Raw genomic sequence first — 16,751 nt, 5'->3', positions numbered from 1 at the left:
TGTGTGTGTGTGTGTGTGTGTGTGTGTGTGTGTGTGTGTGTGTGTGTGTTGAGATAGGGTCTTTCTGTGTCATTATGTAGCCTTAATTGTCTTAGACCTCCCTAAGTAGCCAAGGCTGGCCTTGACCTCACAGAGATCTGCCTGCTCTGCCTCTCAAGTGCTCGGACTACAGGAATGTACCCCCACACTTGGCAGGATTATAATACATATTCTTTCAACATTTGTACTGTAATATACATTCTTTCCTAGCATGAAGCCAGGAACCTGGCACTTAGCAACTGCTCAAGAAATGGTCACATTATTTGCTTCTACTACAATCTTTAAAGCACCATTATGAGTAGGCTCTGAGCAACAGCTGAGACACACAGCGAGCTAAGAGTGTACTTACCTACATTCCCTTACGCCCATTCTTCCTGGAATCTGGCCACAATGAGAGCAAGCTCAGCAAAAGTTGGGCAGAGTGGCAGGAACTCAGCACTGTCACCTTCCCTGCTGGGAACTTGTTGCTTTTCCGGTTGCTATGCTCTGACATTATCAGAGCCACACATGACATGTATAGTTGGGCTTCGAGAGCCTGGCACACTTTCCTTCTAGACTGCTGCTGTATCTACCTGAAACTTCTATTGTCTAAAAGATCTACTTACAGGAAATAAATTCTGCCTCCTAGGATCTAGACCTATGGGAAGCTCTTCTGGTAGGCCTGGAAATTCATAGAAATCTCTTTTCTTGTCTCTCAGTCCTTGATTAAACATGCTCTAGTTACAGGAGTCTCTGGAATCAAATGAATCCTGCAAGAGGCTCTAGTTCCATCAGAAGGCCTTAGAAAATTCAAAGAATTTTCCCTAAAGAAGCTAAAGAGGGTACCCTAAGACCCACTGTTTGGAAAACAATATCTCTTGATTAAGCACCTCACTTTCCTGAAAAGTGGAGGCCCCAGAATAAGGCAGAAGAGAAATGATGAGGCAGACACTATTGCTCTTGCTGCACACTATTTTAGAAAGGCCCCATTGCCCCTGCTCCCCAGTCTCCATCCCATGGAGCCACTCACGTTGCAGGCAATCGGCATTGAGCAGGTCCTGGCACTTCTCATGGCACTTGACTCCACACTCGCTGCAGCGCATGCCTTGCCGGGCAAGGCCCCAGAGCAAGCCTTCACATTCATAGCAGTAGGTAGGTGTAGTGGCGGACCAGACCTCAAAGTTGTGTGGTGTGGTACACGAGATTGGGTAGATTAAGGCCTGAAGAGTTTTCTTATACACATGTGATTTCTGAAAGACACACGCCCCATTACAGACCAAAAACTGTATGACTGCTGGAAAGTACCAGAGCTGAGAACCTATGGGGCAGTCAGGTCCCTGCTTTCTCCTGTGGTAGTGGATAGCAAACCCGAGCATGGAGCAGCTCAGAGTGTTGCCTGGCACAGACAAGCACACACTAGAATATGCTTCTGGTTGCCTAATGTGGGCCCATAGATAAGTCTGAGCAGCCATTCATTCTAGAGAAACAGAGGGGAATGGGATCACTATAAATATCAACCAGGCACAGTGGTGCACACCTATAATCCCAGCACTCAGGGAGGCAGAGGCAGGCAGATCTCTGTGAGTTTGAGGCCAGCCTGGTCTATAGAGCAAGTCTAGGACAGCCAAGGCTACACAAAGAAACCCTGTCTCAAAAAACAAAAAAATAAAAAAACAAAATAACCTGAAGATCAGTGGTTATATGCTTTAAGACTCCAATATGAACTCTCATTTCTCTCACTGTAGAAAACTGAGATCAGACACTATCTTGGTAACTATATACCAGAATTCAAAAATTTATAGTTAAAGTTCATAGTATGCTCCAGAGATGATCAATTCATCGGCCAGTAGACTCAAAAAAGCCCATGAGGACTTACCAGTTCTTCATCCTTGAGAGAAGTACGTGTAGCCATTGCAGAAGTAATCCCTGCTTTCCGAGACTGGACCAGTGACTGTGGAAAGAGTTGCCTGTCAACCCTGACTAGCACTGGCAAAGTCTATTTGTTCCTATTTTTGCTGTCACTCAGATACTAACCCTGGGTAACAGGTAATAGAGCCCCAGGTAAAGACATAAAACCCCAGGCCCTCAAGGGACTGTTCTAGCAATGTCAGAACAGTACTTCCTAAAGGATATCCCCCATCCAAAGGGCTTTCCTCTTTTATTATTCTTAGGGTATCTTAGCCCAAAGAAACTCCTTGTCTATGAGAAGGCAAAGGAAAATGGAAAGCTTAGAATTATTGTAAGAAACAGGTCATAAGAATAAAATACACAAACAAGTTATTAGAGTCACATATACGAACCATCCATGCTGTCCCTATGCCCAGATACCTCCCCACACCCAATCCATGGGAGATATAGAGGCCAGCAGCCCAAAAAAATAGCATTTGACAAGTAAAAGGGGGCAGTAGTGGCCAGACAGGACAGGGAGTAAAGTTCAAGAACTGGGGCTGCCTGCCAGTCAGGTCCTTGTGTAGAGAAACCCCATGTTTCTTGCCAAGCCCCTGGAAGATACATGATGTCATTAAGGCAGCTGACATTAGGCAGGCAGAATTCATATGAACCTAAGCAAAAACATCAGCTGAGAGGGGCCCAAGTAATTTGGGGATGTGGACTCGTAAGAGGACAGGGAAGGGCTCTGGATGCACTCACCATAGCCTGTGCAGAGGAGAGCAAAGAAAGGAACAACATGATGTTAAAGCCCCCTGAGGTATAGAAACTTTCAGAGGCAACTGAATGGGTCTTTTCCTCCAGTTTACCATAGGGAACAGTTTCTAATGACCCAGAGAGCTGCCCAGGGCCCAGGCTGAGAGTGGCTACTCTAAGGACAATTATGTGTCAAAGGGAAAAACAGGCAAGGGTAAAAGACAGGGGAGGGAAAACATGACATGATCCAGACTTGCTTATGGAAAAGGAGGACTACTGAGAAAGGAGCAAGAAAAAAGAGAAGGTGATAAAGGAGATAATAAAGAAAATATGACAACAGAATCCATCTTCTACCAGCTAGATGAAAACCTGGTGGAAAAGTGGGTACACTAAAAGAATAAGAGAATGAGAAAGATACAGAAATGGTAGGGAATATGTAAAGAAAGGATGATAAGGAAAAGGTAGGTGACATTTCCATTCAACCAATGAAGGAAAAAGAAACTAGTGGGAGAAAAAGAGATCAGACAATAGAAGAAAGAAAAGAAATAGACAGGAAAACCAGAATGGACAGACAGGGAGAAATAAGAGTATCAGGAGTAGAAAATGGGAAAAAAAGGGGTTTGCGTCGCGCTGACCTGTCACACCTTTGTATCTGGCTTAAGAGCTCCAGGAAAGCCAGGGTTCCACTCTATTCCCACCACTCATAGCCTACAAAAAATTCCTCAAACTGATCACGCTTTAGAAAGGATAGCCTACATTAGGATATTTTAGTCATCCTGAAGATACTAAGAACTTCTTCAACTCCTAAGCCTGATGCAATTCAGTTCCACAAATGTCTTATTGTTTCCCCTCAATGTCTTAGGTTAACAGATATACTCTATAGAATACAAGCTTTCATTTGACCTCTAAGAAGGATCAGGATCCAGCTAAGCATATCACACACGATACTTAATAATCTAAATTAAGGGCTAGATAGAGGCCAGAGTCAGGCCCCATTTCAGGTTATCAAAGAAGGTATCTTAACTCCTCTAGGAAGCTGCAACTTTCCTACCTGGAACACCTGTATCTTATACCTTCAATACAGACAAATGTTCCAGATAGGAACTTGACCCTTTGAAGAACCCAGGGCTCTGACTTGGGAATAAGTTAGAACTAGGTACTACTGAAACCATCATTAGGTATCAGTAAGTCTGAAATGACTGATTCTAAGCTGGCAGCTTGTCAAGATCTCATGGGGTGTATACCCCAAGCTAACATCGGGTCTTCACTCACCAGATCACTGACAAGTGGCAGTGGCTTCTTTCTTCGTAGATCTGGCATGCTGTCAATGCCATAGAGCCCTCCAGCTGGCCTAAGGAAAGAAGAAAACATCAGAATCTTCAGTCTAGCTTGAGTTACTGGCAGGTTCTGTGTTCTATTATCCTTGTTCTCCCTTTGCTCAGAGGATGATGAACTAACCTCCATGTGCCTTTGAGAGAGCTAAGGAAGACGGTAGGTGAAATTCAAGGGACCAGCTTGGAATCTTCCTTTTGTCTCTCAGTGCTTCCTGCCAAGGGCTACGAGCCAAGGGCTACGAGCTCTTTTATCTCACTGAAATAGCTCAAGGCACTTTTGTTTATTTGAAGATCTTATACTCCAGAAGGCAAGGTGGGAGCTGGTGCCCAAGAGAGCTTCCACTCCGCACAGACCAAGAGAAGTCCTGTACAGTCTAGGCTACAACAGGGCCACAGTTGCCTCCACCAGCCTGCTGCCTAGGTAAGCAAGACTACTAAACAATGACATGTTGAGGGAGACTTCCATCTAACCATAAGAGAATCATCGGTTTTGTCTCCTTAAGCCTTCTGACAGAAAGGATCTCCATGGATAGAGAAGCTCCATAACTCAGAAGAGGCTGAGGAGGTAGAACAGGAGACTCACAAAGCCACAGGGGTAGGGTAGGAGGGAAACAGCAAAGGGACTCTGCGAGTCTGGATTAGTCCTCAATGCCTATCAACAGGTACCAGAGAAGCACAACACAAGCAACTGAGTGTCTGCAAAGCTTTTGTGCTTTAGCCATACTTGCTATTTTGTCATTGCCTAATTCTATTAATAACATGCAATTCTAGAAAGAACAAGCAAAACAGAGCATGCCTCCAAAGGAAGATTAGTTTTGTATTGGGATAACCTGGATTTTGGCTGCAGTTCTGCCAACTCCCTATGTCTTCTTTTAGTCTTCTATAAATTTAGGTTGAGTTAAAAAGAAAAATATAAAGGTCTCTGCTCTAATGCTGAAATTATGAGCTGCAATGGAAACAAACAGATCATCCCTAAAACAAACCTTACATACGTGGCTCTGTTTTGAGATAGGGTCTCACTACTTTGTCCGGGCAGCTGTGCATTCACTACATAGGTGGCCATAATCTCATGGCCCTCCTGCCTCAGAGTGTTGGATTTAGAGGTGCACACGAACATACTTACCTAATTATATGCTTGCTTTTATTAAGAACAATGAGCTAGAGATACTAGGTAGCCAGGTTGTACACCACAACTGGTCTAAAGCTAGAAGTCTCAGAAGAATAAGTAACTGTGTCCATGATCTAGGCAAAGATCACAAATTAGGGTAAGACCAGGATCTGGAATAGCCAACTCAACATACAGATGTCTAGTAAATATCTTTACATCTAGTAAACATCTGAGGTCAGCACAGGCCGTGGATTACTAATGAGACTGCTATGCCTAGGAAGCACAGAAAGGAAGACAAGAGAAAATTATTTTGAAAACCCTTGTATTTCATTTTAAAGCCGATTTGGATCTGCTCTACTGGCATACAGTGTGTATTTAATAATTATTGGAAGAAATAACCTAAAGTTCACTACAAAAGCAACTAGTGACAGGAACTCATAGTGAATTCAAGTTTGCAGTGAGTTCTAACAACTACAATGTGCTCTGGTTAAGTCAAGTGGCTTTTGCAACAAATTGTCTTTTGAAAGAGATGGAACAGGTTGGTTCTTTCAAACAAACTGTCTTGGCCAAAGAAGATAAAGGGTGTGTGTGTGTGTGTGTGTGTGTGTGTGTGTGTGTGTGTGTGTGTGAAAAATATAGAAGCTAACTTTATGATTTGATATTCTTCCTTAGCTAAGAGTGGGAGGAGGCAGCTGAGAAGTGTGATGTCATAAGCCTTTGTAGGGTAACAGGAAAAGGAAGGCTAGGGAGATAAATGGATAATGTTGGGAGAGAGAGGCCGTGGGAAACATTTGAACTCCTCTCTCATGTATAATCAGTCAATTGTGAGCATCAACTGAGCTTTAAATGACTGGTGCGATTACATGGGTCAGAAACTGCCAGAAACGAAGCTCAGACAGAGCAACAAAGCTCAAAAGGGATGCCACTGTGTCCTGACTTCAGTGGACGTCATAAGTGACTCTGGACAACTGACGCAGGCCTGAGCCCAGAAAGTAATCTCATAAGCTACACCAACAATGAAGATAGAAATTTTCTTCAGATAAATGGCCTTACTTTCTATACAAAAAGCACATTACTGCTATATATGATATGATACATAAGAAATTGCACAGGAAAGATGGAATGCTAAAGCAATCTCTCCCGGCCCAGAGGCTCCTGCTTCAGCCTCTAGGGAGTCAGTCAGTGGCTTTCTCCTTAGAGAAAGCCAACCTGTGGTGGGACCTCTTCCTTTGCCACAATCCAGCATATAGAGCTGTCTCACATATCTCCAGAGAAAAACTAAAAGCAGACAGAGATGAGATCCATAGGGAGCTTGAAGAGAATCACTTACCCTTCTGGGAGCCACTGAGGCAAAGAGGGGTCACCATCATCTGGGATCTTTAAAAAGAGAAACAAAAAAGTCAGCTTGTGGGAAAGATGGGAGAGTGCCTATAGGGTCAGGCAGTGAGCAAAGTAGGTCCCGTGAACCATTTTGTGGCAGAGCCAGTCTGAAGTCTAAGCCAATACCCTATCACCTTGGGCAGCTAATAAGCTGCCGTAGTGAGCAGCACCTGACTTCTTTTGCCACAGTACATAGAAAGAATAGAAGCTCAAATTCTGAGGTCCTGTGGCTAAGATCTGCTGGGAAGACACAGTGGGCAGAACTCTTACCTTCTTTATATAAGCAACTGGTAGACAGCAGGAAAAGGGCTTTCTCAGGATCTCAGGCCTTACTGAAGTAAAAAGAAGTTGGGGTAGCATGGGGTCCTTGAGCCTCTAGCTTACCGAGTATGTAAGTATGAGTCCAGTCTCTACATTTTATAAACTATCTAGTAAGAGATCATACGGCAGATTAAATACTTGGGTTATGAGTCTGGTGAACTTTATGAGAAGTAAAACTTAGGATGAAAAGTTGAAAATGGAGGTACCAAACAGACAAGGAAAGAACAGTTACAAACAAAATAAAACAACCCCCAGTTTTTAAAGGGCTCTTCATAAAACGAAAGTAAAAAACAAACAACAAGGAAAGTTTTAAGCAATGAAGAGAAGAGAGTTCTAAAGTTAACAGGAGTGTCCAGGAAAGCCATTGTGCATGCTTCTAAGAAGCAAGAAACTAGTATTAGCACATCTGGGACCTCCTGGCTTGCTTTGTTCCTTTCCAACCCAACTACCCTGCCCCTTAACTACCCTGGTGCAAATGAGCTCCAAAAGTGGGGCAAAAATAATGTGGTTATCTCTGGATGGGGTGATGGGTAAACTGAGGCAAGACAGAACAGTATGGTCAGCTAAGACAGGGCTAGCAGGTGATGGAAAGAAGGGCAACAGCTCAGGTGCATTTGGATTAAAGATCCATTTCAGGAAACTCCTTGTCACATTTTAACTTATCTGTTTATTCCATCCCTGTGCCACCTGAGCCCTGGAGTGGATGACAGTGTTAACGGGAGGGTAGGAACAAAGGGAGCAAGGAGTGCATGGCGCAAACAACGATGTGCCAACAGAAGAAACAATAGCAGGTGAGAATAATAGGGAAACAGTCTCTAAGGATGTTGGCAGCAGAGACAAAGGCCAAGCATCTGTGCATTCCTAGAGCCTACCAACCAGAATGTATCTTCCCTCTGGAGGCAGCTACTGCACTGAGCAGATTCTTATCTCTCTCTTTTTTAATTCTTGGAATTAGACATTTGCCAGAAACTACTTGGCTTCAGAAAACAGACAAAAAAGTCTTTGGGAGCTAGGCCCAGATCATGCACACTTCCTGTGCTCAGAGAGGACAACAGTTTGCAGAAGCACACAGCATGCATACACAGCACACTGAAGGAGGGTTGGGAGCAGGAAGAAGTCTAGCCAAATACTTATACAAGGTAGACTCCTAGACAGAAAAGTGTATCTGAAGAGAAGACATGGTGAACATGAATCTTGTGCTTATAGGTTCAGAACCTATGTTCAAACTAACCTGAACAGGATTCAGTGTTCGCTAGCACCCAAATCACAAGCAAAGTAAATCCTCACTAAACTCAAGAGCCATTGCTAACAGGCACAGAGCAATGGTGGTCACAAAGCTTGAGGTGGCAATACAACAGGTGTACAGAGGCTTGTGCCCAGAGAGGCCGGGGAGCTAGCTCAAAGCATAAATGCACTTTTAGACTTAGAGTACCAGACAAGAGACAAAGCTATAAAGTATGTGAACATGCCGGGCTCAGCCAGGGGTTGATTACATCATACGCTAGAATTGGCAACAACAATTAGGAAATGGACACACACTGTGAAAACTAGGAGAAAAGGAGGGCAATGAAGTGTGTTGCAGTGTCAGACTGAGTACAAGTGGAAGCACACACATGCTGTATTGAATGTGCATTCATGCCGGCACACACACATTCTTCCACTATGTTCCAGGAAAGAGGCACAAGCACACACAGAATAAGCATGCATACAAACTTCTTTCTGAAGAAACAGGTTACCTACATGAACCACTGCTCAGAGGCACAGAACATGCATACATACATACACACAGTACTCCGAGAACAGCAGAAATAAAGAACAAAATAGGCCCAAACGACCAGAGGCACAACCTGAAGAGCTTCTCGCTTTCCTTCTGCAGGAAGAGAAAGAGCAGGAAAAAACAAAAATGGCAGAAAGGTTAGTAGATTCAGTTCTATTGTAGGAACCCAAAAAGAGTGGCAGCTAATCCTAAGGGATGTGAAGGAGAGAGGCTCTAGACACTGGGGAAGGCCATGAAGGACACCTGACTAGCTTCCAAATCCTTACTTACTGTGTTGGCTGGTTTGGTTTTTAGCAACAACATCCAGGGGGTACTTAATACAAAGGACAAGATCTGCCTAGGGATTCCACTTGTCCTTTTCCTCTTTCCACAGTGGTCTGTGTTCAGAGTCAGGGCTGCCAGTGCCACAGAATCAGACTCCTCCCGCAGACAGCACAAGCTGCTGAGCACATAGTAACTTCTTTCTTCGAAAGATGATTGAATTCATCTGTACATAAGTCCTCAAACCCTAAGCTTGGTGGCTGAGCCCTTCCCATTTCACAGTGCAGACCGGGCCTTGCATTAAATCTGAGCATGTTTCTCCAGACTACATTAATCTAGGCCAAAGTAGGGCCTAGAGTGACAAGCAGGATCAAGATGTTGAATGTGTAAAAGGCCTTCGGAGTATCAACTGCTCTAACAGACCACAGTGATGTGGATACTAAAAGCATGGATCCCATGTCAGTTGTCATTATAATGTATTGATTTCACAGCAATTATTAGTATGTATTAATTTCAGAGCAATATTCCAAAGGACACGGACACTTTTAGACTGGTCAAGCAAGTAGCAGGAGACCAATTTCCCTTTCTATTCATCAGAGACTACACTGCCTACAGGGCCACATGTAGCCAGGCCCACAGGCTTCCTTCTTCATGAAATCCATCCAACTAGGCCTTTCAACTTTTTTTTTCTCCATTTGAATGTCTATCACTATCATATCACAAAAAAAAATACTAATTCATAAGTTTCCAATTCTTTAAGCTATTTCTGATGGCCAAGTAGATCACTTGTCCAGATAGAAGGATGAACTCAGCAAGAGGAATCCTCCAAACCAGTGTGGTACCAGAAAGGTGAGTGGGGACTGAAAGATAAGGTGCTTCCTGGAACAGGGACAGATCTCTTTCACACCTATATCCCACCCTCCTGAGAATACTTCTTCTCTCTGAATAAAAAAATCAGGCAAGGAAAAAAAAATTAGACAAGAAATACTTTGACCCTAAGACTCAAATTAGAGATGTTACTTTCCTTCACTTAAATGCAGTCTTGATATCATACCATATTCTGATTACCCTCCCTGCCCGTGATTTCTCCAAAAAAATTATTCTCAAAAGTAAAATATAATTGATTTAGGGCTGAAGAAATGTTGCACAAGCCTGTGGACTGGAGTACAATACCACCAACCTGCCCCTCACCCCCCACCACCTAGATGCTAGACAAGCCTGAGAGCCTTGGAAGGAAGGCATGGGGATGCTAGAGAAGCTGAACTGGCATGTTCTGGGTTCAGCTGAAACCCTACCTCAACAAACAAGGTGGAACACAACCTAGACTCCTGATGTTAACCTCAAGCCCAAGTATGTGTAAATGCACATACATATGCAAAAACACAAAAATATTTTAAATACATAATAAGCTGATAAAGCCATCAAGGTTCTTAAAGGTTTGGTTCAAACCCCCAAATTTTCCTTTCTCACTAATTTTCTCGGGCTTCTATATACTTTGTACAATCTCATTTTCCCACAGAGCCAAAAATCCAAATATTTATTTACTCATTTTGTCCTATCAGTCTGATACAACTGATATCTACCCAGGTAAGAGTTAATTAAGTCCTTCTAAGACATCTAAGTTCTGTTTATCTTTGCCTTCTTTTTAGGACTTACCTTACAATGCCTTGACAAATTCCACCACATACACATGAGACTTATGACAGATAGATCAGATGTTGAATCTCAACCAGATACTTCCTTCATCTGACAGTCTGCTGTTACACTAGTCTCTTTCCTCCATGGGCTGCCCTGACAGTAGCTATACCTACCCTTCAAGATCGTTGCTTAGCCCAGCATGGTTGTTACCTGCCTACCACACAGCACCTTCGCACACCCCACAACCACCACCACCACATACTTCCTTAACCTCTTATATCCAAGGCCTGAGGAAATCTTCCCACACACCCACAGCCAGACAACTGGATTCTTCCCTCTTTTCCCCAGTAAGAACAGGCTGATCATTCAGTCCTCTATAACCCACCTCCTAAATACCTTTGCCACCTTTTCCTGATCTGCATTCTAGATTACCACTGACCTACTACATAACCTCATTGCCTCTCAGATGGACTGGAGATTCTATGCTCACCTCTTGACCCTGGATATGGGCCTCTCCAGTTCCTATTATTTTCTATTGAAAAATGTATATCACAGTTCTCCTTTGCTTGGCTGTATTCTTACATGCCTTATTACAACATATAAAGTCCTTTGACATTTTAAATTTTCACAGCATTATAACTTATCCTTCTGCCTTTCCTCTGTATCTACCCCACATGCAAAGTCTTACTGAGTGATCCCATTGAATCTACATCTCTGTCTCTCTCATGCTCATGGAACAGAGCTTATTCTTTAAGACTGAGCTCAATCTGAGTTTGAGGCTATCCTGGTTGACAGAGTGAGCTCCAAACCAGCCAGGGCTACAAAGAGAAACCCTGTGTCTCAAAACCAGAGACAGGGGAGGAGGGAGAAAGAGGAGAGATCAAATATTAAAGCCTCTGTGAAATTTTTTGACTTAACTTCCAAAGGCAGGTGAAGGCACCTCTCCATCGTGTGTCAGGAGAAACCACTGCTCTGTGTGGACTCTTCTACGGCATTATCAATTATCAACATGTACGTTATCAATAGTATGTTTCTTGCAGTTGTTTGTATAATACCTCCCTTTACAGTTGAGAACTATGAGCTTGTATTTGTGTGTGTGTGTACATGTGTATAACACATGCAAGTGTTCACATATACCTCAGCATGTTGTAGAGATCAGAAGAAAAATTGTCGGAGTTCTCTCCTTCTTATCATGTGGGTCCCAGAGATCAAATTCAGGTTGTTGAATTTGGTAGGAAGTGCCTTACCCTGTGCTATCCTGCTTCCTTCTACCTTACTTTTAAGGTAGTGTCTTTGACAGAACACACAACTCACCGAGGGAGCTGCACTGGCTAGACAGCAAGCCCAGAGTGCCTCCTGCCCGCCTCCACAGCACTGGGATAATAGGGTAAGTGCTTCATGCCTGGTGTCTTATGTGAGTTCTAAGGATCAGACTCAGTTTATAGAAAAGTTTATAAAGTTTTAGTTTTTATAAACTAAAGTTTACTTTTTAAAAAAGCAGTTTACCAAATGAGCCATTCCTTAGCCTAAAAACTGTGAATTTCTTAAGAACATCTTATGTGCAAGGAATCTATGAACTTTCTTGAGAACAAGCACTATATATTTGATCTTACCTTTATAGCCAGAAGGCTCAGAAAATCCTGACCTTGTATTTAGCAAAAGGAATCTATAAATTTCAGGATTTAGAAAACAAAAGGCTTTTCTAAGAAAAGTTCTCTTGTCCAGAACCAAAGAAATTATGTCAGAAGCCTGTGCCACTTTCAGAGGTAGAGACAGAAGAACCAGCAGTTCAATGTTACCTGTCCTTAGCTACACAGTGAACTAAATGCCAATGGGGTGTGGATGAGGCTCTGCCTCAAAAACAACAACAAAAAACAAAAACAAACAAACAAAAAAAAAACAAAAAACATTTTTTTAATTGAAAGTTTGTTAGGGAGGCCTCATCAATAAGATATTTAAGCAGAGACCTGTTAGAAAAGAGAGGGAAAAAAAACATTGAGAGTCCATGAAGAATAGTATTTTAGGTCTAATACATGCAAGTGTAAAGCCTAAGGTGACAAGATAACTGGTGTGGAAGAAGAGCAAGTTTTCAAGTTTTCAATGAAGAGCTAGTCCAAGCCCTGAGAAAAACTCCTTCTGGTGAGACAGAAAATCACTGAAGTTGTGACTAAGAAGTGACATGATCTTTGATAATAATTACTCTGATTGCTGTGACAGAACAGACTGTATATAGACAAGAATTTAAAGAAAGAAGCCAATTAGACTACTGCAATAATCTAGATGAGGAAAAAAAAGTGGCTTAAGCAGAAATTAATGTGATGGATGTGGAAGTCATCGCTTAAGATGAGTTAGTAAGCTGGCTCAGCAGTTGTAGGCACTGAGTCCAACCCTGCATGCTATGTGCTAGACAGAATGTGCCAGCTCCTGTATGATGTCCTCTGACGGGATATATACGTACACACACATACAGAGAGAGAGAGAAAGAAAGAAAGAAAGAAAGAAAGAAAGAAAGAAAGAAAGAAAGAAAGAAAGAAAGAAAGAATGAAGTTAAAGGTAGAGGAAGCAGAATTTACTAATGGGTTGTAGTTAGCTGGGAGAAAAAAAAGTCAAGAATGACTGCAATTTAATGGTAAGGAAAATCAGGTAAAGAAAATAGTTGTTGGGGAATTGAAGAGAGAGATGTAGAGTTTGGTTTGGAATATGCTCTGTGTGAGACACCTGTTTACTTCCTAACAATGAGTAGATGTGGAAGATGTTTGAACATGAGTCTTAGAGTGAATACAAAATTTTAAGGTTGGAAAATTATCACTTCAAAAGTGGGTATGAGCAGACAGAAAGTAGCACGGTCAAGCCTTGAGATGCTACAAAGTTGACGAGATAAAGAAAGAAGGCAAGCACGACTTGAAAGCAATGACAAAAGGCTAGAGTGAGCGCTGACAGCTTTCATAGGAGGCAAGTGAAGAGAATGTCTCCAAAAGGACAGAGGCATAAAGGCATGCTACCAATGGGAAGGGCTGAGTCCAGTACAGCCCCTACTCTCACAGCCAGTCCAGCTGACAAATGTGCTAAGGCCATTTTGGAGGAAACAAATATTAGCAAGTTAGGCTGAACAACTAGACACATATAATGCATAAAACTGAGTCTGAACCATACTTTTCACTTATGTACACACAACTTCAAATGGATCACAGACCTAAATATACCAGCTAAAACTATAAAATCCTCAAAAAAACAAAAACAAAAACAAAAAAACCGAACAAACAAGACTGGGGCTGGGGAAATGGCTCAGTCAAATGTCTGCTGTGCAAGCATGAGGACCTGAGTTCAGATCACCACCATCTGTGTAAAAAGCAGGGCATGGAGGTGGTGGTGGCTTATACATTTAGTCCCAGCAGGCAGATCACTGTCTTACAGAGCGAGTACAGGCCAGCCAAGGCTACACGCGCACACACAAACCCCTGTCTTAAAAGAAAGGCAGGGCATGGTAGCACGTGTCTGTAACCTTAGTGTGGGGTAGGCTGAGGCAGAGACAGGCTGATTCTTAGAGTTCACTGACCAGACAGTTCAGTTAATCAATGAGCTCCGAGCAAACCCTGTCTGAAAAAATAAGTGGAAAGCAACAAGCAGTGGTTCTCAGCCTTCCTGACGCTGTGACCCTTTAACACAGTTCCTCACACTGCGGTGACCCGCGACCGTATATTTTAACTGTAATTTTTCTACTGTTATAAGTCACAGTGTAAACATCTGATATGCAGGGTATCTGTTACATGACCCCTATGGGGGGGCTCTACCCACAGGCTGAGAACCACTGCAATAGAAGAAGAGACCCAATCAACCTCTGGCCATCATGTAACACGCACAAACACACATTCACATATATGCCACACACACACACACACACAAAGTAGTGAATCTTTGTGATTTTGTAGTCAACCATTGTATTTTAATTATAATAGCAAAAACCATCATCATCAACCCAAAGAAAAGTTGGTAAACTGAATTTTATCAAAATTCAGTTGATTTGTTGTGCTATTTCACATCAACTATAATGGCTCTTATTACATAAGAAAACAACTTTCAAAGATCCTACTGAGAAACTGGAATTCCTGTGCACTGTTGGAAGGAATATAAAATTGTACAGTTTACCAATGAGCCATCTCCCCAACTGCTAATCCTTTGAGGTGTTTTTCTAATAATTTTATAGCCTTGGGCTTATTTATTTAGGTCAGTGATCCACTTGGCGTTGCCTTTTCTTTTAATTCGGTTTAAGATGTAACCATCTGGAGTTGTTTGGTGCTATCAAGGTTCAGCCTCACTCATGTGCATTACACCTGTCAAGTTTCCCATCATGATTTGATTTACTCTTCTCTCCTTAAAAACGGCTGTAGGACTTTTGTCAAAGCCGCACCAGACACCGTCCACTATGAACGCCTACTTTATGTTTTAGTTCTGGGCTTGAGGAGAGACCCTGTCTTTAAAAATGAAGTAGAGTGGAAGATGTGGAAGATGTCTGACACAATAACCCCACCTCAGAGCATGCACCTAAAAGAAATGAAAGCAGACCCAACACATGCCTTTATAGCTGTGCTCAGAGCAGCTCTGCTCACAGCAACAACAGGAAGCTGCCACAGCAAGAAAAACATAACGTATACACACAGTAGCATACTGCTTGGAGAGAAGGTTGGCACATAGGTGAACCTAGAGGAGATGAGGCGAAACAAAGTAAGACGGCCTCAACGAGAATCACTTGATTCTACTTACATAAAGTCACTATTTCATTCACTAAAGCAGTTGGTTCACAAAACAGAAAGCCTTAGACTAAGGAAGGGAGAATGGAGAGTTAGCCTTAGACTAAGGGAGGGAGAATGGAGAGTTAGCCTTAGACTAAGGGAGGGAGAATGGAGAGTTAGCCTTAGACTAAGGGAGGGAGAATGGAGAGTTAGCCTTTAAAGGTTTCAGAGCTGAAAGAAAGGAATATACTAAATTTATAAATTAAAGTGCTTAAAGTTTTTGTTACATTTACCATAGTAAAACTTTGAAAATAATTTTTATAAAAAAAAAAAAAGCTTCCCTAAACAAGATCAAGAAAATGAACAACATTCCAGGAATAGTGGTGTTTTCCTTTAATCCCAGGACTCTGGAGGCAGGCAAGTATATCTCTATGAGATCAAGGCCAGCCTGGTCTACACAGAGATTTCCAAGACAGCCAAGGCTACACAAAGAAACCCTGTCTTGAAAAACCAAAACAACAACAACAAAAAAGAACAACACATAAAATCAGAAAAAAATATTTACAAGTAATATAGCTGGTAATGAATGCAGTTATATCCAGAACATACAAATAGCCCATATATAACTTAACATCAAACAAGCAAACAATTTTTAAAATGGGCCAGAAATTTAAATGCACATTACTCTAGTGATATTATAAAAAGGACTACTAAGCACAAGGAAAGATGTTTAATAACATTAGACACTATAGAAATGAAAATCAAAACTTCATTGAAAACTCACTTCACAACCACTAGAGTGGTGAAAGGACAAATGTTCTTGTCAATGTTGGTGTGAAATTAAAACCCTATGTTTTGGTTGGAGATATATAATATCCACATAAAAATGACAGCTCCAGGGTTATTAAGAGCATTATTAAGAGCAAAAAGTGTTAACACTCCTCCAAATGACCATCAACAGAATGTCCCCAATTAGTAGTATTCAGTCACAAAAAAAAAAAAGAAGTGAAGACACACGGAATTACCACTGGTGAGACTAAAAAACATGCCAAATAAATATACACAAAATGTCTGCTGTTATACAAATTATTTATGGAAAATATTCAGAACATACAATATATAAACAAACAATAACATGCTACATTACCTTTTCATAGATGTAAAGGCAACATTATGCACATAAATTACAACACCAAACCTTCCATAACAAAAATAAAATAATAACTAGCAGTTGTGTCAAGATTCTGACTGGCTCATTAGGAGGAGGAGTAAAGACAGACCTGGCAGTTAAGGTATGGCTGTCATCTTAGGGCTTGACCCACAGTTCTCCTTCAAGCTTTAAGGAGTTTGTAACAAACACACTCCTTTGACAACCCAATGTTTCTTTTGCTCTTGTAAAGAAATAATTTCTGGATATTCAAGGAGGGGCAAAAAAACTGGTCTTGGAGTAGAGAGGAAAAGAAAGCCCATACAGAAGGAGAAATAAGGAAGGAAGGGGTGCTTTGGACTGCTGAAGAATGAGTAAACACAGGAGGCTGCTG

At 41.9% G+C, this 16,751-nt stretch overlaps 1 protein-coding gene across 1 annotated transcript in view; it reads right to left on the bottom strand.

Moving 5' to 3' along the window:
- Unc13b (unc-13 homolog B) overlaps positions 1-16,751 on the bottom strand; it is a 192,244-nt gene that overhangs the window by 18,009 nt on the left and 157,484 nt on the right. The window contains exons 12-15 of the mRNA XM_055597640.1: positions 6,434-6,480; positions 3,934-4,012; positions 1,895-1,969; positions 1,049-1,268 (exon numbers count right to left, since the gene is read on the bottom strand). Coding sequence (XP_055453615.1) covers positions 1,049-1,268; positions 1,895-1,969; positions 3,934-4,012; positions 6,434-6,480 — 421 coding nt within the window. The remainder of the gene's footprint in view (positions 1-1,048; positions 1,269-1,894; positions 1,970-3,933; positions 4,013-6,433; positions 6,481-16,751) is intronic.

Source organism: Psammomys obesus, unplaced genomic scaffold (assembly GCF_907164565.1).
Source record: "Psammomys obesus unplaced genomic scaffold, mPsaObe1.curated_primary_1811, whole genome shotgun sequence".
NCBI lineage: Eukaryota > Metazoa > Chordata > Mammalia > Rodentia > Muridae > Psammomys > Psammomys obesus.
This window is presented reverse-complemented; position numbering and strand designations above follow the sequence as displayed.